General features: G+C 47.6%; 2 protein-coding genes across 2 annotated transcripts in view; one reads left to right on the top strand and one right to left on the bottom strand.

Moving 5' to 3' along the window:
- The window catches only part of KIF24 (kinesin family member 24), a 31,715-nt gene extending 25,128 nt beyond the window's left edge, over positions 1 to 6,587 (top strand). The window contains exons 11-14 of the mRNA XM_087953944.1: positions 399 to 2,168; positions 2,257 to 2,523; positions 3,392 to 3,485; positions 4,757 to 6,587. Coding sequence (XP_087810070.1) covers positions 399 to 2,168; positions 2,257 to 2,523; positions 3,392 to 3,485; positions 4,757 to 4,897 — 2,272 coding nt within the window. The 3' untranslated portion in view covers positions 4,898 to 6,587. The remainder of the gene's footprint in view (positions 1 to 398; positions 2,169 to 2,256; positions 2,524 to 3,391; positions 3,486 to 4,756) is intronic.
- A 2,901-nt stretch (positions 6,588 to 9,488) lies between these two features.
- Positions 9,489 to 23,151, bottom strand: part of UBAP1 (ubiquitin associated protein 1) — a 46,657-nt gene continuing 32,994 nt past the window's right edge. Inside the window, exons 3-7 of the mRNA XM_087958759.1 lie at positions 22,167 to 22,291; positions 20,238 to 21,116; positions 13,571 to 13,786; positions 12,717 to 12,818; positions 9,489 to 10,760 (exon numbers count right to left, since the gene is read on the bottom strand). Coding sequence (XP_087814885.1) covers positions 10,620 to 10,760; positions 12,717 to 12,818; positions 13,571 to 13,786; positions 20,238 to 21,116; positions 22,167 to 22,291 — 1,463 coding nt within the window. The 3' untranslated portion in view covers positions 9,489 to 10,619. The remainder of the gene's footprint in view (positions 10,761 to 12,716; positions 12,819 to 13,570; positions 13,787 to 20,237; positions 21,117 to 22,166; positions 22,292 to 23,151) is intronic.

The raw sequence follows: 23,151 nt of genomic DNA, 5'->3' as shown, positions 1-23,151 counted from the left end.
TCTCTGCTGCACATCCACTTGTCTGGCACTGGACCCAGCTGTTCCTCCTCTTCTTCATCAGCCACCTCCAGACCTTGGGGGTGTTGACAACTGAAGGCTGACGGACGGCTCAGGCTCCACCTCTCTCTCTCTCTCTCTCTCTCTGCCAGCTCCATTCCCTCTTCCCCCTCAGAGCTCCCAGGTTGCCCTGATGATGACCCTGACTCCCACCCTTCCTCCTCCTCCTCCTCCTCTGATTCGGCTGCTGGAGGGGCCGGCGGCCGACAGGCCACAGCAAGCATCTTTGAAAAGTTGCCTAGAAATCGTTCAGGATGACCTGAGCCCCTCTTTAAGGGAAATGGGTACTTAAGGTTTGATATACAAATAAATAATATAATTCCTGGTTTTTTCATTGTCAGGGTAAAAGAGCTGAAGAGAGGGATGAAATCTTGCACCCCTATTGCCAGCAGACCCCGAGCAGCAGGACACACGTCTCCTAAGCGTATCCAGAATTCTCCTTACGTCCAAGTTGGAGGGAAAAGCTCTCCCAAAAAAGTCAAGCTGGGGATGCATCACCCTCTGATGCCGACACCCTTGTCCAAGACGAAGACCCCTTTGCTGTTTCAGCCAGCTCACCACCTTCCTTTCTCCTCCACTCCGAAGGGACAGGGGCGCAAAGAACCTCTGGGAGCTCCGTGGCCCAGTTGCGCCGGCGCAGAAAGAGGGATCCCGAAGGCGGAGGCGTCATCCAAGTTGCTGGCGGAGGAACCCGCGGTAATGTCTGAGAAAAGTCGCTTCAGGAAGGACTCGGTGGCCAGGAGAGAAGGTGGCCAGGAGGACAGGCAGAGGGGGACGTGTCCGAAAGTCGATCCGGTGCAGAAGCAACTGGTTTCCAGGGCTGATTTTTCCCATCATGGCTCAGATCACGAGGAAGATCCCGGGAGACCCTTTGCGGATCAGTGCGTGGCAGCCTGGACGGGCGCTTCCTCCCAACAGAAAGACCGGGAGCAGCACCTGCGGCTTTATCACCGGCAGTTCCAGCAGCCTCCTCTCCACCAGCAGAAATTAAACTACCAGCCCTTGGAAAAGTTTTTAGCTCGGTACAAGTCCCAGGAGGTCCAGGTGAGGCCGGAGGCCCCTTGCCCTGACTCCGTGTCCCCTCAGGGCCGGGACGAAACCATGCAGCTCGAGGAACTGGACGACAGCGACTTCAGCGAGGACTCTTTCTCTCCCGGCCCCGGTCGGAAGAAGGTGGAGAGGGAAGCTCGAAAGCAAAGCAGCCAGAACTCCTTTTTCCTCCATCGGAGAGATTTCGGGCTCCAAGAACGGGACGGAGAAGACGAGCAGGAGCTATTTTGTCAATGGTACGCGTTTGAGACGGGAAGAAGAGCGCTACCAAGCGAGGAAGAGTCCAGTAGCTACGAGGAAGGCGGTAGAAGTTTGTGCGATTGGAGCTCAGGAGAAATATTGGCAGTGGGTTCCTCACCGCACAGGGGTGTCCCGGAGAAACCTTATTGCTCGAAGGAAGGTGAGAAGATAAATCCTCAAGAATCACCCGTGGAGCAGAAGCCACCGAGATGCTCGGATCCGTCTCCCGGTTGCCCCGATGGACACTTCTCCCCGCCAAGGAAGAGAACACAAAGCCCGCCTCTCGCTGCCATCTTGCCATCTTTCCTCCCCAAAGGAACAGGCTTTCGCGGAGCTTTAGACTTTCCCATGGGCCCAGCTGATGACGCGATGACACCTCTGTCCGCATCCTTCCTGAACTTGGGACCAGCAGAAGAGAGCAAGGGGAAGAAGAGGACTGACGAAGAGGACGTCTTTGGGCCCAGCAGGTGCTGGGAGGAAGACGCCGGGCACGCCGCCCCTGCGTCCAGCGTCTACGAAATAAATTGCTGGGGTAGAAAAACCGAGCCGGGTCTTTCTCCGGGGGCCAAATGCCAGTGGCTTCCTCAGTCTTGTGGCTGTCCGGGGGAAGCTGCCATCTTGGAAGCCACATCGGCTTTTGGTGAATGTATCTGTGGCTACACTGGTGAAAGTCCTGTGGCCGAACTCCTTCCTCGGCACACGGAGGAAAGGGCCTCGCTTGGCGGAGACCTACAAACAAGCGAATATTCAACCCTCCGCGACTCCGATCTCGAAGTGGCAAAGATTGCCGTTTCGTGGAGCTATTCAGACCATCTGGGTTTGGGGGGGGAAAGAGACCCCTGAGCCTTTGGCTCCGGTTAGTCCTGTCGATAGGGGAGGAATACCTTCCACTCCAAATGCTTTACCCAGTTCTGAGAATGCAGGGAAGGAGCAGCTCTCAGAACGAAGCCCCCCGTCACGCTCGGATTTTCCCCCCTGGACAATGGAGCTGCGGCGTTTGGAAGAAGCCCGCAGGAAGGAAGAAGCCCAGGATACGCACAACTGTGAGGACGCAGAGCAGGACTCGAGGGCTGAATCCAAGGGGACGGTGGCTGAAACCGCAAAGAACTTGCGGAAGGCTTGCGGGCCGATGGAGTTGGCTGAAGGTGGCCTGAAGGAGAAGGACGTGCTGGGAAGGTGAGTAGAGAGATAGATGATAGATAATAGATGGATAGATATGATAATAGGTGGATAGATAGACAGACGATATATAGAGATTAGGTAGGTAGGTAGGTAGGTAGATAGACAGACAGACAGATAGATATAGATGGTATTTATACATGATAAGACACATAGGCAGGCAGATGAGAGGTAGGTGGGTAAGTAGGTATAGGTAGGTAGGTAGGTGGGTAGATAGACAGACAGACAGACAGATAGATAAGATATGGTAATGGATAGATAGACATATATCGATGGATGGATGGATAATAGATGGATAGACAGATAATGGATGGATAGATAATTGTTAGACAGACAGACAGACAGACAGACAGATAGATGTTGGATGATTGATAGATAGATAGATAGATAGATAGAATAACTTTATTGTGACTTTGATGTACAGTATTTTGCTTTTATATAGAGAGATCTGGTGAAAACCGACTGAAGGTTCTCGTGGTTTTCACCTAATTAAAAGTTTTTCCAATTTCTCAAAACAGTCAGTCACATGGTCCAATCACAGCTCCGTCTGGTTGCTTGGTGACACCACCACTCCTGCCTCTTACCAGGTGTGAGAATGACCTTGGTTCCCAAGAGAAATGATTTTGTTTTGGCTACAAAGTCCCAGCTATCACTATTCCCCCCTCCCTATCCCTCAGCTCCAGTGGGGCAACACTTGAAGCCTCAAAATGGCTTCGGTCAAGTCAGCTTCAGGGTTGACACCCATCATGTCACTTTTTTCACTGCCGTTGTAACTTCGGATGGTCGCCAAATGAACGGTTGTTGAGTCGAGGAGTCACCCGTAAGGCCTTTTGGTCAGAGAGCTCTCTTTCCTTGTCTCCAGCAGGCAGCTGGTTCTTCAAACCCATCAGGAGCAGCTGGACGAAATGGCCGCCCTGTCTTCTCGGGAGGAAAACTTGATGGGCATGATGTCAGATTTGGTGAGTCTTCTGAATGGGTTTTCCAGGCCTCTCCAAGCTTCGCTCAGTGGGTCTTCCTGACCCACGATGTTATCTCTTAGGCCAGGGGTCCCTGACCCCCAGGCCATGACCCCAGGACTGGGCTGTGGCCCATTGGGAACTGGGCTGTTTAAGAAGCAACTGGGCAAGAAGTAACGGGTGGAAATTTAATCAAGGAGAAAAGCAACCTAGAACTAAGGAGGAATTTCCTAACAGTGAGGACCATTTATCAGTGGAACTACTTGCCTCCAGAAGCTGTGGGTGCTTCATCACTGGAAGTTTTTAAGAAGAGATTGGATAACTATTTGTCTGAAATGGTATAGGGTTTCCTGCCTAAGCAGGGGTTAGACTAGAAGACCTCCAAGGTCCCTTCCAACTCTTATTCTGTTATTCTCCTTCCTTCCTTCCTTCCTTTTTCCTTCCTTCCTTCCTTTGTCTTCCTTCCTTCCTTCCTTCCAAGGTCCTTCCTTCCTCCTTCCTTTCCTTCCTTCCTTCCTTCCTTTTCCATCACTGGGGTTTTTTAAGAAGAGACTGGACAACCATTTGTCTGAAATGGTGTAAGGTTTCCTGCCTGAAGCAAGGGGTTGGACTAGAAGACCTCCAAGGTCCCTTCCAACTCTTATTCTGTTATTCTGCTATTCTTTTCTTCTTTCTTCTCCTTCCTTCCTTCCTTCCTTTTCCATCACTGGGGTTTTTAAGAAGAGACTGGACAACCATTTGTCTGAAATGGTGTAAGGTTTCCTTCTGAGCAAGGGGTTGGACTAGAAGACCTGCACACCAACTAATGGAGTTTCATGCGCAAGCACCCTCCCTGGGCACCTGTGTGGAACCATCCCCTCTTCCCTCCCCCACTGGAAAGGTGGGGGACCACTGACGTAGACAGAACAGGTAGAAGGGTTTGTCAAGGGAATTTCTTCCACACGTTGAACGCAACACCCAGAAGAGGAAGGCTGCCAAAACCTCTCGAACTCTCCTCTCCGACAGGCTCCGAAGAGCAGCTCTGCCATTTTTCTCCCTGAGGGCCTTTGATTCACTGATTTGTTTATTAAATTTATTTGCCTCCAAGAGGACTGTTTCTGAAACAATAAAAATGGACATCTCAATCACAGAATATCAGCATACAGGTAGTCCTTGACTTACGGCCACAACTGAGCCCAAAATAATCTGTTGTTAAGTGAGACATTCGTTAAGTGAGTCTTGCTCCCATTTCAACCCCGCTGGTCTTTCTTTCTTGCCAATCCTTTTTCTGCCAGGAATTTGAGGACTGTCTGATGAAGCTGGACGAAATCCTGAGCCTGAAGGCCGAATGCATCCGCCGTGCACGAAGCCGGCTGCGGCTCTGCTTTGCTCCTCCCTCGAGTGGCACCCCGCTGCTACCAGTTTCCTCCACCTAGTAAGGAAGCGCGAGAGCCAGACCGGCTACGGACAGCATCTCAAAGTGCCAAAGAGATCCCGTTGTCATGCTTAGCATGTTTTGGGAAGAAGCTGAAAAAAGTACATTTGAAGGGAACTCGGTTCCTCTCCTTCCTGGGTTCTTCAAAGCCCCAAACTCTTCCGGGATCTGTTGACAGAAAGGAGGGGAGGGGAAGATCACCTCCTCCCCAAGTCATCCAGATTTTCCTGCCTGGCTGTCATTGGGTGGCTCTGAGGAATGTCTGAGTTGTGAGCAAACTTCGGTGTTTGGACAAAGGCGGCTGCATCATCCCACTTCCCCACTTAACAAAAATTCTACATTAATACTTCAGCTGCCCCATTAGCTGCTGTCAGTCCACTGAGACACCCACCACGAAACTAAAGGCCTACTCATTTGGAATTTGAGGGACAAAAGGTGGAGAAGGGATGACTTGAAAGCCTGCAGGTGGAATAAAGGCAACCTTTCTACCTGAAATCTTCACACTGGCTCCGCTAAATATTTGCACCGGGGTGGACATTCGCTGGACGGGTTTCCTGAACCCTACCGATGAGTTCTACAGTTGTTACAACAGCAACTACACAAGATTTTTGAATTCGGCAGGTAGTAGAAGATTCTCCCGACATGCTTTCAGGCCCTGGCTCTGCAGTTTCAAAGATCAGCAGTAAAGAGTATTGAAAGAAATAGTAACTGTGGAGCAGAGGGAACGGAGCCGGTTTATCTTCCAACCTGGTGGGCCTTGAAGCATCATTGTCATGAGATACACCATAGGTTGTCTTGATTCTTCTCGGGATTTTAAGATAGAAGATTTAGGGGGCAGAAGTAGAACGCGCTAGTGGTCACAGTGAGAGCACGATTCAGCCAGAGTTGGGAGCCAGTCGCTGAGGCCACCGAGGATGATGTCTAGACAGGCATTATTTTGACTTCGGTTCAGTAGCCCATCCTTGCTACTACGCCGAGTAATTCCAATGTGAGGTGCCATTTGGTCATGGAGATTGCAGACTAGTCCCACCAAACAGGATCTGAAACTTACCTATTTGACCTCGAGCCTACATGTATGTTTTAGGGCCCAGAATGCAATGGTCACGCATGCTCCTCAACGGTTAAAAAAAAAAAAACCACAGTAGAAAGTGGTTGCAAAAAGAGGAAACGGTGCTAACTATTTTAGCAAGTGTCAGAAATGCATAAAAATAGATATAAACCCAGTAGATGAACTGAGCACCTCTAATTTCTTTTTAAACTTTTGCCTTACCATACCAAAGAAAATGTGACTAAATACCTTTAATAAGTGAAGGTGGTTAAAGGGGTTTAAGGATGTTGATTGAGGCAAATGCTATATGAATTTTAAGTTAGAATGAGTTTGAATATATGCGTGTCGTTTTATACTGAAATTTTGCTTCGGAATTTGCTGCCTTCGTGACAATGCCCTCGAAATTAAGTACCCGGATCCAAATGTAATTCAATGGTTTGATTGCAAGAATAATTCACCAGGGCGAAGAGCGTAATTATGCCGATGTGCGGTGGCGCCAGAAGTCCCCTCCAGCTACACACCTTCGCATCAGGGAACTGAGTGATGTGGCGTCTCGGCACAGCTGGTCCTTTAGAAGAGGGCAAAGCCGGGGAAAATATTGACGCCACTGTAAATAAAATTCATTCATGATTTGCTTGCCATGGATTTGGTAGTTTTTCTTTTCACGGGAAGACCTTTTTTTACACAGGGTTCCAAGAGGAGGAATCGGTGCTTTTACGCCATTTCATATTTCTCGTCTTTATAAGCCGTTTCAAGATCTCGGCTGGTTTATTATGCATTTAACCGTCTGCAGCTTTAGGATCGGTGTGAATGATCTCGGCTCCAAATTTTGCCACGGTCCCAAGCCCCGAGTAGACTCTTGCAGACTCCGCATTATCCTTTTCGTTTCTGTTTTTTTAAAAGCACTTTCTATGTGTTTTCTTTGCCGCTGTATTTTTATATTTGTAGGGGTTTTTAAATGCTTTTTTAGCATTACTTTAAAAGCTATTACACACACACACTTGTATATAAAGGTTCCCGTCTGTCTGTCTAAAGGGCAGTGTGCTCTCTCCCTCTCTCTATACACACACACACAATATGTATGTATGCAAAGGTTGCCCTGTCCAACTGTGTTTGAATTTAGGGCAGTGTACTCTTTCCCTTGCTCTACACACACACACACACACACACACACACACACAAGTCCACCTTTCGGCCAGGCCATCTAAAATGAATGAATTTCAACTAGCTTGCCTACAATTATACATTTATTTTGTTTTATTTAACTGCTGAGCCAGCAAATTCCCGTAGGCTTTAAAGCAGTGTGCAGATCCGCCCAAGAAGGGTTAAAAACCTAAATAAAACTGAGAAGTCAACCCTAGCGAAGTGTTGTGGCCCAACAGCTGCCAGTAGAGCTGGTGGCAGACTCGGACAGTGAGAAGGTTGGGGAGGAACTTGGGCTAGTCCTGGAGTCGGGAAGGCAGAAATGGGGCCAGGGCCGTCCAACATTTATCAGATGCCTTCAGAGTCGGAAATAAGTGAGGAAGAACAGCTGGAGCCTGTTCCAGATGCACAGAGCTGTCAGAAGGGAACAACTAAGGAACAGGGGTCGACTCAGAAGGCACAAGTGGATGCTGAATGGCCCCTCCCATAAGGAATAAATAGGAGCAAAAAGGGGAGGGGTGTTTGCAGGAGACAATTAGTTCGTTTAAGTAGTGTGAAGATTTGGTTATCTGAGTTTGTGCCTCACAGAGACTCCTTGCCAAGTGTTTCCTTTTACAGCGTTAGAACCGGAAAGCTCTCGGCCTGGCAACTATTCAAGGATTGATAAGGTCTGTTCTTGCACTTAAACTTGGGAAAGATTATTGCCGGGACTTTTCTGGATACGAATGCCAGGAATTCACATTAACCAAATAAAAAGGGGTTTTTCGGGACAAAGGAGTCTGTTTCGTGGTTCTGTTCAGCCTGGGTCAGCACATGAAGTGTCATGGGGTGTTTAATCCCAGAGGACCGATTCATGGTTACTCAGGACTACAATGCCCTTATGATGCCTGCTGTCACCCCCCCTTGCTGCCCTCCCGGAGAAGGAAATGGAAGGTCAAGTCCAGGAAATGATTGACGAGTTTTTTTCAGATTCAAGTTCTACAAATGTTGGGTCGAGGACATAAAAGCCAGAAGCTCAACAGGTTTAAACAAACGTGGTCTTGGGGTTTACAGAATGTGATTGTCTGACAATTACAGGCAGTCCTTGACTTGTGACCAGGTTCTGAAGTTCCGACACCAGGGCCCTTGGGTCACATGACTGCACATTGGGATGCTTGGTGGGTTGACTCTGCCTTCCATCTTTCCGAGGTCAGTAAAATGAGGACCCAGATTGTGGGGGGGGGACAATATGCTGACGTAATGATGTGTACCCAGAGTATTCATAAAAGACAGCAGACTGGTATGTAAATCTTAAGTGCTGTTGCTATTGGCAACCGCATATTTCCAGCCATTGGCAGCATCCCATAATCACGCAACCACAATTTACGAGTTTTTGATTGAACCGGATGTTTACTTCTGGTTTCCAGTAAAATATGCCCACTGTGAACTCTGGATTTCTTTAAAGATAAAAGTGATTCACATAACGACCATAATGGAAGAGTTGTTAAAAGCTGATCTATCAATGATGCACTTTCCAACACAGCTTAGAAAGCTCCATTAGGGTTATAATTAGAGGACTACTTGTATATATGAAGGGTTCCTCTCTTTAAAATCTCAAGGAACGATGCCCCAGATGGCACTTCTTGGAAAAAGACTGTCATGCCCCTGGTGGAGGCTGACAGCCGACAGGGAGTGGGAGTGTGGCTCCGGAGGTTGTGGAGGAGGCTGGGGAAGGGCAGAGGCCGGCTGGGCGGTCAGAGGAGGACCCAGGCCCATCTCTCCATCCTAGGGCACGCAGGGAGGAGAGGATAAGGGAGAGGTGTGGTCTACTCGGGAGGACAGAGCCTTGATCCTCTTCATGGGCTGCAGCTGCGACAACTGAATAAGAGGACAGACATGCTTATGGGCAAGTGCTGGAAACAAAGCGTGGAAATATCTCTAGTTTATTGTTCCTCTCTGAGTTTGCCGTCCTTCCTAGTGTGTATTCTGTTATCTGTGGACTCCTCCAGCCCTCATCTTGCCTGGTTTGTGTTGTTTTTTACTCTTTATAATTTAAGTGGCATTTCCTCCTTCTTGTAACTGCTTGTGGGGGAGTTTTTTTGTCTCCAGTCAAGGATATTCGGAGCTTGGAAGCAAAGTGAAGGAATAAAAGGGGCTTCACCTGTTTTTTGTGATTGTGCTTATTTTGTACCCCACCCTGGGTCATCACAGAGACAGACAGCTGTCATGAGATCGATTCCTGTGCCGTATTGGTAATCCCTTATTTTAGGATGAAGGAAAGTGGAATACTCTCCCTGACTCTGTGGTTTCCAAATAATGCTAGTTATTGACAGCACGCTAATGGGGGAAATCCTAAAACTGGATTTTCATACAGAGAAAAAAAAGAGATTAATCTCTCCTAAAGTCCGAGAACACTACAAGCCACGTTGTAAGATTTTATTAGTTATCTTTCTTGCAGAGCCAAAATACTTAGCAAATTACTTCGAGGATCAAGACTGCTTTTATATATATATATATATTTTATGACTTTAAACCCTTTAAACATGTACAACGTAATACTTTTTTGCTATCCAAACCCAAAGGCTGATTCCTATGACTAAATTAATAATTATAACTGTGAGGGAAGGGGAAAAAAAAAAAACAACGGAACCAATGAGGTGAATATTATAAAGAAAGTGCTTGAGAAAGAGACAAGAGACCGAATCTACCCCGCCACTTTCACACGCTTACATTAAAAACTGACCGTCGCGTTGTCTCTCCAGAAGGACGGGGCTTATAAATAGGAGGACGAACGATCAGCTCGGGTGGGACAGTTCCCAAAAAAATCTCCTGGGTGAGAGAGACGGAAGAGGCAAGGGGCAAAAAGGTTTCACAGCTTATTATCTTGGGGGAGTTGGGGGTGAACGGGCAGAAATACAGGAGCAGCCAGGGCCGCCGCCCCAGAAAAAGCCATACGGTTTCTCTGGGGCGCGCAACGGCCATTAGCGGACCAGTGTTGCACTAAGCTTATACTAAGTTCCTCCTTCCGGCCCTCCCCGCCTTGAGTAAAACTCTTTCCATTGCACTTCTATCAAACTGATTTTTTTAAAAAAGTCTCTCAAAAAGTCTGCGGTACGAGCAGGCACACAAAATGAAAGCGGTTGTAAGGAAGTCGAGCGTAGTAGTTGGCGGTCCAAGAGTCGGGGGGACGCGTCTCTGAGTCCAGTACAAAGGGACTGGGGAAGGGGGGAGAGGAGATTGGGGAGGCCAAAAACCCTAGCCTGACACTTGTCTGCACAACTCAGCCCAGACACAAATGTGGGGGAAGGGCACTTAAAACTTTAATGGAAGAAAGCGGTGGAACTCTCTTTTGGGTGGGTGGGCACAGCTGGCCGGAGGGAGGGCGTGGCAAAGGGCCAGCTCTTTCAGCTGCATTCAGCATCTCGAACGCAGGATCCTCGTGGCATTCTCCTTCCCGCAGCACCAGAGAAAACCCGCCTGGCGATGGCGGGAAGGGGGGGGTGTCCACTGGTGGCCAGAAGCAGCGAGGGATTGCCCCGCCCACTCCCGCCTTTCAGCTGGCACCTGCTCGGGTCATTAAATCTTCCAGGGCGTTGTCCTGGTCGTTGTTGTGTAATAGCAAAGCTTCTTTAATGTCTTTCAGTTCGAAGCCCATTTCTTGAAATTTGCTCATGAGCTGGAGAATCTCGGTGACCTGAGGAAGGGAGGGAGGGAGAGAGAGAGGGAGGGAGGAAGGAAGGAAGGAGGGAGGAAGGAGAGGGGAGGGAGGGAGGAAGGGGGGAGGGAGAAGGGAGGAAGGAAGGAAGGAAGGAAGGAAGGAAGGAAGGAAGGAAGGAAGGAAGGAAGGAAGGAAGGAAGGAAGGAAGGAAGGAAGGAAGGAAGGGGAGATATTAGCTGCCAAGATGGTTTACGGAGTCTTCGTGGATAACAGAGTTTTTGGCTTCGAGGGGAGCCCAAGGCAGTGAAAAAAAAGATGGCCCATCAGGAATGTTCAAGCTTGGCAACTTTTAAGACTTGTGGACTTCAACTCCCAGAACTCCTCAGCCAGCCATGCATGAATTCTGAGAGTTGAAGTCCACAGGTCAATCAATTCAATCAGAAGAGAGCTGGAAGGGACCTTAAGGGGTCTTCTAGTTCAGCGGTCGCCCACCGGTGGGCCATGAGAAAATTTTGGTGGGCTGCAGAGAAATCTCACCCCCAGAGCACCCTCCCAAAGCAATTAATCCAAACTGCGCAGAAACATGAGGCTGTCGTCCACATGGCCCACGGAAACCCTCCCTGCCCACTCACTCCTTACCCGGTAAACTTGTCTGCTAAATTGCTATTTTTCCTTTTTCTGACCATCAGCTGTTCTGCTATGCCGGGAGATTTAGATTAGCTAGGAAGCAGGAAATGCTTGGATTTCTTGCTTTCTAGCTAGTCTTAGATCTTCGGCTCTGCTTTAAGCACAGCCGAACCTCCCTTAGGACTGAAGGTTCTATTATTCAGTGCAGACTCACGGCAAGCAAATTTGAGAGACTGAGCTAGCCGATGGCAAATAGATAGATCACTGAATGATTCTGTGAGCAACTCAATCTGCCTGCTTTGCCTGATTTTGGGTAAAAGTTGCTCTTTTTTATTATAAAAAATTCAATATTTACATGCATGGTGTGTTGTGAGTTAATTTTGTGAGTTTGCTTGCAAGCAAATTTTACGTGAGAGACTGAGCTAGCCAATGGCAGATAGATAGATCTCTGAGTGAATCTGTGATCCTGTGAGCAACTCAATCTGCCTGCCTGCTTTGCCTGATTTTGGGTAAAAGTTGCTCTTTTTTATACAAAATTCAATGTTTATATAAATATTTATAATATTTACATGAAAGCCATGCCCAGCCAGTCACATGACCACCAAGCCACACCCACAAATTAGGCCATGCCCACAGAACCGGTTAGTGGTCCCTGGGATCTAAATTATGAGTTTGGTGGTCCCTGAGGTCCAAAAGGTTGGCGACCCCTGGACTAGTCCAACCCTCTGCTCCAGCAGAAGATCTGGTACCATTTCGGCCAGGTAAAATGAGGACCCAGATTGTTGTGGGCAAGAGGTTTACTCTGTAAACCGCTTAGAGAGGGCTGAAAAAGCACTGTGAAGCGGTATAGAACTGCTATTCTGTCTGTATTTAATCTATCTATCTATCTGTCTGTCTGTCTGTCTGTCTGTCTATCTATCTATCTATCTAATCTAATCTATCTATCTAATCTATCTATCTATCATCTGTCTGTCTATCTATCTATCATCTATCTATCTATCTATCTATCTATCTATCTATCTATCTATCTATCTATCTATCTATCTATCATCTATCTTATCTATCTATCTATCTATCTATCTATCTATCTATCTATCTATCTATCTATCTATCTATCTATCTATCTATCTATCTATCTATCTATCTATCATCTGCCATGGTGGCACAGTGGTTAGAATGCAGCATTGCAGGCTAACTCTGCCCACTGCCAGCAGTTTGATCCTGACCGGCTCAAGGTGGGTCAAATGAGGACCCAGATTGTTGGGGGCAAATAGGCTGACTCTGTAAACCGCTTAGAGAGGGCCGGAAAGCTCTGTGAAGCGGTATAGAAGTCTACGGGCTATTGCTATACCAATGAATGCTCACCTTCTCTTCCGAGCACTGACGCATTTCGAGAGCAGCTTCTACCAGGAGAGGATCAAAGCCCTTCTCACAGAGTTGCCCATGGACAACCAGGTATTCCAGAATCTACACACAGAGAATCCAGAGAGAAAGGAGCTCAGATGCTTGTTCTTCAAGTCTAATTGAAAACAATTAAAAGGCCGCTGGATGACTTGGAGCCGGTCCCTCTCTCTCTCAGCTCAACTCACCGGTTAGGGGAAAACAGAAGGACGGAGCATTAGCTATGTTCCCCGCCTTGAGTTATTTATAAAAAGTAATAAAAGTGGGATATAATTAAACAAATAGGTAACTAATACAGCTAGCCCTTGACTTACAACCACAACTGAGCCCAAAATTTCTGCTGTTAAGTGAGTTTTGCCCCATTTTACGACCTTTCTTGCCACAGTTGCTAAGTGATTCACTGCAGTAACGAAGTTAGTGACACGGTTGTTAAGTAAATCTGGCTTCCCGCCTTGACTTTGCTTGCCAGAAAGTTGGAAAAGGGGGGGATCAAATCACAGGACCCGGGAAACGGAATATGGGTTGCAAAGCGCCAGAATTTGGATCACAGGGCCATAAGGACGATGCAAAGGTCGCAACTGAAAAATGATCGTAAGGAATCACTTTTTTCAGGGCCTTCGTAACCTTGAACTGTTGTAAGTGGAGGGCTACCTGTGATCTCCTAGGCTGCCCCTCCCTCCCTCAAAGCCCCAGAAGCTCTGGGACCTGCTGCTAAGTCTTTCAAGCCCAAAAGGACAAGGCACACACGGGGGACGTCACACCTCTGAGCACTCAAGCCCCAGCCCTCGCTGCCTTCTCCCCCCTCTCCCCGCTCTTACCTGTTCTATGCTCTGCCCCTTCCGCTTCATCGCTTTCAAGACCTCTTCGTACGAATAGCCCATGCCCACGGCGATTTCCAGACACTCCCGCTCTCTGGGGGGCAGGTCCTGCAGCACGTCCCCATAGGAGAAGATGCCGGGCCCTTTGGCGCAGCTGCTGCTGGTGGTGGTGGTGGTCTTGGGCACTTGAGAGGTCAGGAAACTTTGGTGAGTCACCTAAGAAAAGGTAAAGAAAGGGAGCATTTGAGGGGAAGGCAGAACACAGGTGCTGCTCCCAAGTCAAAGTGGAAGCCTTCAGCCAGGCATTTATTTATCCATCTATCCATCCATCCTCTATCTATATCATCTATCTTTTTCTTTCTAATCTATCTTTCTAATCTGTCCATCTTCCCTATCCCTCTATCTATCCATCCATCATCTACCGTATCTATCTTCCTATCCCTCTATCTATCCTTCTATCCATCCATCTATCTACCATCTATCTATCATCTATCTTTCTAATCTATCCATCCATCTTCCCTATCCCTCGATCTATCCATCCCTCATCTACTGTATCTATCTATCCCTCTATCTTCCCTATCCCTCTATCCATCCCTTTAGCTATCCTTCTATCCATCCATCCATCTATCTGTCATCTATCTACCTATCTAGAGCTGCAGGGATGCAGTGGTTAGACTGCAGGCTACTTCTGCTGACTGCCAGCTGACTGCAATTTGGCAGTTCAAATCCTGCCAATCTTCAGGTTGACTCAGATTTCTCTCATTCCGAGGTTGGTAAAATGTGGACCCAGATTGTTGGGGGGGGGACGACGACAATGTGCTGACTCTGACTCTGTAAACCGCTTAGAGAGAGCTGTAAAGCACTACGGAGTGATATCTAAGTCTATGTGTTATTGCTAATACAACCTACCTACTTTTACCTTTTTGTCATCTATTACCTATCTACCTATCTCTTCTAACTATACCTACCTCTTCTATCTGCACCTATCTCTCTATTCATCCCTCACTGTAGGAGAGGACCAGGCTGAGCCCGAGGGAGGGGTCAAGCATGTCCTAAGTCTATCTTTGCTCCAACAAGAGATCTAAATCCAGCCCACTTTGAATTCCACTGATTCTTACCTGGCACAAATTTCCATGCCCATTAGTAGATCAGGTTCTTGTAGAGGTAGCGTGAAATAAAACTTGCACTGCATTCAAACTATACCCGGGTCTCTCTCTTCCACCCAACAATCCACCTACTTTTCTATGTATTGATCCATTACGTTTTGGCACTGCTCATCTCCCTTGCATCTTTAAAGTGAAAGTAGTCAAAAAGAAAGAAGGACTTGGCTTGAGGTCCAGTTTGTCCATTGTCAAAAATAAATAAATGGCCACGAGCTCAAACTTAAACTAGAAAACATATTACAAGTCTGAGGCGGAGCTTCTGAGAAAACCGTTTGAAAGCACTTGAGAGTTCATAAAATATTCGGCTTTGAAAAAAATAACACTTGCATCAATGTAGAAATAAAAACCCGATCTTAGCTTTAAGCTGCTGCCTTGCTTTCTAAAAGTGCTGTATTTTCCCAAAAATAAGACCCAGTCTTATATTTTTTTGGGGGGCGCTCCAAAATAAGCACTGGGGCTTATTTTCGAGGATACGTGATGTCAGGGTGATCAGCCAGGCTGGGCACACGCACACACACACCCAGCATGCGCACAGCTACAGCCTGCCGGTCCCTTGATTGGCGCACTCTGGAGTGCGCAGCCCATACACCACAGGTGAGTTGATTCCCTGTCCAAGCAGGAGACGGAGGCAGAGGTGCTGGGGGGAGTGGCGGCAGACAGGCGATCCAGATGCACCACACAGGCCACAGGAAAGCTAAGTTGGTGAGCTGGAGCGGGCGGGGTGGCTGTGGGAGGCTCGTCTTCCCGCCTCGGCACCGGCAGCAGATAGAGGCAGAGGCACGGGACGGAAGGCAAGCCAAGAGACGCAAAGATGAGCCTCCTGCAGCTGGCCTGACTCTCAGCTTTCCTGTGGCATGTGCCTCCCTCTCTTTCTGCCTCCGCCTGCTGCCTGGACAGGTAATCCCCCACCTGATTACAACACACCTGCACTGCACGGCCGGCCACTTGTGCTCACTGCCTCCTGTGCTGGCCACGCCCACCTACGTTTAGTAGGGCTTATTTTGGGGGTAGGGCTTGTATTAGGCACACTTAAAAAAATCAGGCTATTTTGGGGGGGTAGGTCCTATTTTCGGGGAAACACAAGATGCCATACAACTTCAGAACTATTTGAGAGCAGCTGAGAGAAGAAGAAGAAGAAACGATATACTGATGATGTCACCTACTTGGGTCATGAAATGTCTGCAAGAAAACCACCAAGCTCAGAGAGTACCAAGCATCCCGCAATAAAAAGAAAGGAAACAAAACATGAAGAAATATGCCTGGGAGTGCATCCAATTTGCAAAGCCTTCCAGAGCATCACAAGGATGAGAGCTACCTGGACCTCTGGGGAGAGACTGTTCCAAAGAGCAGCTGCCAGGGTAGAGAACATGCACTTCCTGATTCAGCAATGTTCTGTTTTATTACCCTGAGAGGCCAACAAACAACTGAAATAGCACTTAAATGCCCTTTAAGTGCCACAACCTCTTACTGCCCACACAGAGCCAGGATTTTGCCAGGCAGCCCAATACTGGCCCCTTGGTGTAGGTGACAGCCTCACTTCCTCCACAACACAACAAGAGTTTCCTTTTTATTCCGGTCTTATTCTGGGCAGATCCCAAAGAATATGACTAGGCCATGTGCCAATAAGGTAAGCCAGAGTTACAGCAATAGCAACAGTGCTTATATACCTCTTCACAGTGCTTTGCAGCCCTTTCTAAGCAGCTTACAGAATCAGCCTGTTGCCCCCAACAAACTGGGTCCTTGTTTCACCGACCTCGGAAGGATGGAAGGACGAGTCAACCTCGAGCCAGTTAGCATCGAACTGCTAGCAGTGAGCTGAATTAGCCTGAAATACTGGAATCTGACCACTAAGCACCACGACTCTGAGATGCAGATAGATAGATAGATAGATAGATAGATAGATAGATAGATAGATAGATAGATAGATAGATAGATAGAGATAGATAGACAGATAGATAGATAGACAGACAGACAGACAGACAGACAGACAGACCAGGAATCCCCAAACTTCCCGGAGTTGAAGTCCACAAGTCTTAAAAGTTGCCAAGTTTGGAGACCTCTGTGATAGACACACAGACAGAACTTAGAAATACCACTTATATACCACTTCACAGTGCTTTACAGCCCTCTGTATGCAGTTTACAGAGTCAGCCTATTGCCCCCAACAACCTGGGTCCTCATGGTACCGACCGCAGAAGGATGGAAGACTGAGTCCACCTTGAGCTATTCAGCCATTCAGCCATTCAGGGATCAAACTCCTGGTAGTCGGCAGAAGTAGCCTGCAATACAGCATTCTACCAGTGGTGCCACCCCGGCTTCTCACAGCCCAAGTCTTCATACCGAAGCAGAGAAAGCCCACCAAGCTTCACAAGATAAAACCGCCAGACCAAGCCCGCAGGGGCAAAACCCAACTTTCAAAGAAGCAGCGTTAATAAAAAATAACTAGAACCACAGGATTAGGGCTTAATCCACGCAGGCTCTACACAAAAACCCACTCTCCTTTCACTTCAGGGGTTGGGCTAACTCAACAATGACTACTTCCCATTCAGGCACCAGCGTTTCTCGTTTTTGGCAACTTGAAACTCCATGGACTTCAATTCCCAGAATTCCCCAGCCAAAATTTTGGTCACATGACCATAGGGATGCTGCAAGGGTCGTAGGTGTGAAAAAACAGTCATAAGTCACTTTTTTTCCACTGTTATTGTAACTCTGGTCACTAAATGAACTGTTGTAAGTTGAGGACTACCTGTATTTATAAAACACCTAGAATCCGAGGTGACTAGTAATATAATCAAGTTTGCTGATTGATACTAAATTGTTCTGAGTGATAAAAACAATATAAGGAAGTCTTCAGCTTACAACTGTTCATTTAGTGAAGTTCGAAGTTACAAAGGTACAAAAAAAAGTTGTAACCATTAGCTCTGATCCTGTAAAAACAGGATCAGAGCTAACTGATGAAGGAGACCTGGAACTAACGGTAAACAGTTCAACGAAGTGGTCAATACAATGTCCATCTACTGTAAGAAAAAAGACTGACATATGCTAGGGGTAATTAAAAATTATCCTGTTTTTCCACATGGAAAATGTTGTGTTCCCTATTTTAGCTGCCTTCCACTGCCCTCCTTCCAGCTGCAGGTGTGAAACTGGGGTTTGGGTGGGTAATGTTCAGTGCCACTGTAACTTTGGTCATTAAACGAATCGTAAGCCGAGGATCATCTGTATTCCATCACCCACTTAATTTCTGTCTTCCCAAAAATCGGTCCAGATTGGGGAACATGGCTTTTATTTATACCATTTAGAATATCATGCCGTTTAGAACAGAGGTCTCCAAACTTGGCAACTTTAAGACTTGTGGGCTGCAACTCCCAGAATTTTCCAGCCAGCTGGGAGTTGAAGTCCACAAGTCTTAAAGTTGCCAAGTTTGGGGACCCCTGATTTAGAATAACAGAGCTGGAAGGGACCTTGGAGGTCTAGTTCTAATGCTTAGGCAGGAAACTCCACACCAGGTTCAGACAAATGATTATCTAATCTCTTCTTTAAAACTTCCAGCTAGAGCATTTTCAACTTCTGGAGGCAAGCTGTTCCACCGGTTAATTGTTCTGTTAGGAAATTCCTCCTTAGTTCTAAGTTGCTTCTCTCCTTGATCAGTTTCCCTCAATGGCTTCTTCTCCTGGTTTGAGGTGGCTTTGGAGAATAGCCTGAATCCCTTTTCTTTGTGACAGTTCCTTAGATATTGTAACCCTGCTATCCTGTGTCCCCACGAGGCCTTCTCTTCCCTAGACCAGCCAGGCCCAGTTCCTGCAACCGTTCTTCATATCTTTTAGCCTCCAGTCCCCTCATCCTCCTGGTTGGTCTTTTTCTAGAGTCTCAACCTCTTTTTTTTCTAGTGTGGCGATCAAAACTGGATGCAGTATTCTAGGTATGGACTTACTAAGGCATTATAAAGTGGCATTTAGTACAAAACAGCCACAAATACCGTATTTGCCGGCGTATAAGACGACTGGGCGTATAAGGCGACCCCCAACATTTCCACTCAAAATATAGAGTTTGTTATATACTCGCCGTATAAGACTACCCCCTCTTCCACACACCTTCCACTTTTGCACTTTTTTTTTTTTTTGGCACTTTTCTGCTTTGGACAATTTTGAAATGAGCTAATCCAATTTTGAACCAAGAATATGCCAATAGCTATGGAGTTTAGAAATGAGTTTTAAAAATATTTTTCATTGCTTACCATTAAGCGTAAAATATGTTGTAAATAAAATGAGAACACAGGAAACGTTCTCTTCTCAATACAGCTGATCTCTCTCTCTCTCTCTCTCTCTCTCACACACACACACACACACACACACACACACCAAAACCCGGACACTGAAAAGGCTGCCAAGGAACAGTATATTCAATGCCTTCTCTTTAATCAAGAAACAAGGAATTCCTTAGAATCTTTTTTTTTTCCCCAAGTGGCCCTCTTTAAAAAAAAAAAATGGAGGTAACACTTTCATTCAAAAAGTCTTCCAGTATCTGGAGTTGCTCAGACATATTGAAGTGAGGCAGGAGAGTAAGTGAAATTTGAAATGATCCAGCTACCGTTTTCTTCCCCTCCCGCCCGAAGGCCATTATCTCCACGTCAAAACGAACGAGGGGAGGCAAAGAAGCCAAACACGCTAAAAGGATCTCTTTATTTTCCTACACAAGGTCACACCTACTTTTCCGCATTCAAAGGACAACCTCTCCTCACCACCACCACACACACACACACCCCAATACCCGCAAAACAATGTTCTGGGCATTAATCACCATTGCTACATTAACCTGGTAAATTTATACCCTGCCTCCCCAGTGTTGCTTTGACGGCAGGATTTCACACAGCGGGCGCTCGCTCGCTCTCTTCTCCGCTCTCCCACCGTTCGCACATGTTGGAAGCACCGTAAAACCTGATAACCCACCCGGGGCTCCCCATCCTTAACCTACAGCCGCCCGCATGCAAAACCTGCGTGCAAAAAGAAAAAAAGAAAAAGAAAAGTACGCCGCACGTGAGGATCTTGAATCCTCTCCTCCCCACACCGCTAAGGAAGGAAGAGGGGGAAAGGTTGCGCAGCGCGTGGCGAGTGACACCCGCCACACACACACACACACACACACACACACACACACACACACACACCGCTCCCCCAGCCTCCCTCCCGGCTGCAACTCAAGCTCGAAGTGGGAGTCGGAGTCCTCCCGGCGTATAAGACGACCCCCACTTGGAGGCATGTTTTCAGGGCAAAAAAGTCGTCTTATACGCCGGCAAATACGGTACATTGTTTTTTTTTAGTTTTGTTCTGTGTCTCTTTGATTTTTTCACCTTTGGATTTTGATCTTTTGAACAAAATAAAAATCGTGAGAGAGAAAAATATACAGCTCCCACCATCACAACCCCTCCTCCTCCTCCTCCTCCTATCGAAGCTCATGCTTTAACACACACACACCCCAGCGCACTTCTCCTATTGTGCAGCCCTTACCGCTGTGGCTGTAGTGAGAGCCGGAATGTTTTCTGTACATGCTACGGAGGTGGGCTGGGAAGGACCTCTGGACACGGAGGATAGCGTTCGCGTGTCTAGGCCAGGGTCCACGGCAAAGGCAGGAGCCCCGGTCCCATGGTGTCCATTCAGTTCATTGGCTTTGTCCGGTAAAGCGCCCAGGAAAGTGCCGTTGTGTGCTCGGTAGGTGTTCGCCAGCCTTGCAGCCTGCAAGTCGCTCTCATCCAAATCCAGCTTTGGGAAGGAGAGGGACTTGATGTTGCTGACCGTCGTCACGGGCGAGAGGGACATCTTCTCGCACCCACCCAGCTGGGGCAAGGTCACGAGACCGTTGGGTTTGTGGAGGGGCTTGAGGTCCAAAGCCGCCCTTTCCAAAGAGGCCAGGACCTCCTGGTCTTGCAAGACCGACGGGGGCGCCACTTTAGGCAAGCCGCCGTCCAGCAGTTGGGCCACGATCGGCCCCATGGTGTCGGCGTGGATCTGGAGGATGTTCTTCAGTTCTTCCCTGTCATCCAGGGTCTTCAGCTCCAACTTGTCAAAGGGGTCTTCTTCGCACTCGAAGTCCGCTGGGTTGAAGTCGGCCTTGGTGTGGGAGGGACTCAGGACCTTTTGCTTCAAAGCGCTGCTGTTGGCCGGAGTGGGAGTGAGGATGGAGTTGTGATGCAGGCCAGCCAGGATGGGGTTGATGGGGAGAGACAGGGCAGCCCCCAGGCCGCAACCCTCGGGCAGGTGCTCCTCTGAGCCCCCCTTCACATTGGCCAGCGTCTCCCTGGCCTTCCGCTCGGTTTCTTGCTGGACAGCTTGGATTCTTTTAATGTTCTCGGCCCACTCGATCGTTTTCTTTTCCAGAGAGAAGTCATACTGGAGAGAGAGAGAGAGAAATCGTGGTAATCGACCGGAGAATCAACCAAAGAGAAGATTTAGTAGCTCGTGAGTGTTGTGGTTTTTCTTGCAGGTGTTTCGAAATCCAGCTAGGTAACATCAGCAGTGCTAGAAGGGAGCGGGGGGGTTGTGGAAAGAAGGACAAGTGGTGGTGGTGGAGATGGAGAAGGAAGGAGAAAAGGGAAGAGAGAGAGAAGAGGAAAAGAGAGAGCAGGAGGAGGAAAAGGAGAGGGAGGGAAGAGGAAAAGGAGAGAGGGAGGAGGAGGACGATGACGGTGTGGTTCTTGGTGCTCTCTAAGCTTCACTGTTTTCTTGCAGACATTTCATTACCACACTAGATAACACCATCAGTATTACAAGGGAATGGGATTTGTTCTCATTTTTGTATACTAGTATATAAAATAAGAACATTCCCCCCTCCTCCCTTCTAGCACTGATGTTACCCAGCTGGATTGTGAAAAGTCTGCAAGAAAACAACCAAGCTCAAAGAACACCAAGGACCCCACAAACTGAAGTACTCCGAGAGCAAAGGTATTTCCTCTAAAGGAAATGCACCTACAGATCCTTTTGCGTAGTTTATTGAGAGCCAAATAAGGAGCCCTTATTAAGATAACTTCTGCAAAAGCCAAGTATGAAGTCAAAACACCTTGGCTGTGAGGACGCATCGGAATCTAAAATCTTCAAAAGAGGAGGAACTTCAAAAGAAAGAGGATCTCTTCCTTTGACTGCAACTTCCACTTAAGTTCTCCCTGGTGATTAACAAAGAAGTACTGACCACTGCAAATCTATTGTTTTGTTCTTTGGCTTCTACACACAACGCAGCAGAGGTGCAAACAAATCAAAGCAGTTCTGGTTTAAGGGAACACAAGGAATCAACCCAATGAGGTTTAAACTGAGGTGAGTTTCACCAGAGACATGAATTAGGAACTAGATAATGTGCTAGGCGTTCCTTATCATGTCAATTGCGATTCAGCAAACGGGTTAAAGCATCCTTTATTTTTTAAAAAATGTCCAGGACTTATGACTCACCTGGGCTTCCGTTATCAGTTGGGGAGAGTCTGGCAAATAGAAACCAATGGGGAGGCCAACTTTCGCTGGTCTTCTGAATTTTTCTCCTATCCTGAATGGAACATCATCAAGGTAACTGAAGGACCCTGGACGGAAGAAATCAGACTGTGATTTAGCAGTTTAGCAATCAACGCAGATCTCCTACTTATCCAGTTTGCTCAGTGTGGTATAATGGATAAAACTTCTGACTCAGTCTAGGGCAGGAGAGTCCAACCTTGGCAACTTTAAGACTTGTGGACTTCAACTCCCAGAATTCCTCAGCCAGCAAAGCTGGCTGAGGAATTCTGGGAGTTAAAGTCCACAAGTCTTAAAGTTGCCAAGGTTGGACTCTCCTGCCCTAGAGCCGTGTCGGTTGTGAAGGAACAGGCCCAACTGGGAGACTGCTGGTTCTAGGGCCTAAGGCACAAACCCTGGGCACACTTAGAGCCAGTCATTCTCTCAGACCTAAAGAGGAGGCAAGGAGGAAATACTTCTGGCAAAACAAAAACACCTGAAGGGACTTGTCCGGGCAATGGCTAGGAGACAACACTGACTGAACAGAAAAGAATAAGAGTCGGAAGGGACCTTGGAGGTCTTCTAGTCCAACCCCCTGCTCAAGCAGGAGCCCCTATACCACTTCAGACAAATGGCTATCCAATCTCTTCTTGAAAAACCTCCAGCGATGGAGGACCCACAACTTCTTTCCACTGATAAGATGGTTCTCTCGGTCAGGAAATTTTTCCTTACTTTTTAGGTTGGTTCTTTCCTTGATTAGTCTCCACCCATTGCTTCTTATTCTGCATTCAGGTGCTTTGGGGGATAGGTTGACACACACCCCCGCCCCCTTCTTTGGGGCAGCCCCCCAAATATTGGAAGGTTGCTGTTATATCACCCCTGGTCCTTCTTTTCATCAAACTAGACCTACCCAATTCCTGCAACTGTTCTTCGTATGTTTTATCCTCCAGTC

Source organism: Notechis scutatus, chromosome 2 (genome assembly GCF_049901735.1).
Source record: "Notechis scutatus isolate UNSWTSFEM ecotype Mainland chromosome 2, rNotScu1.2, whole genome shotgun sequence".
Classification (NCBI taxonomy): domain Eukaryota; kingdom Metazoa; phylum Chordata; class Lepidosauria; order Squamata; family Elapidae; genus Notechis; species Notechis scutatus.
This window is presented reverse-complemented; position numbering and strand designations above follow the sequence as displayed.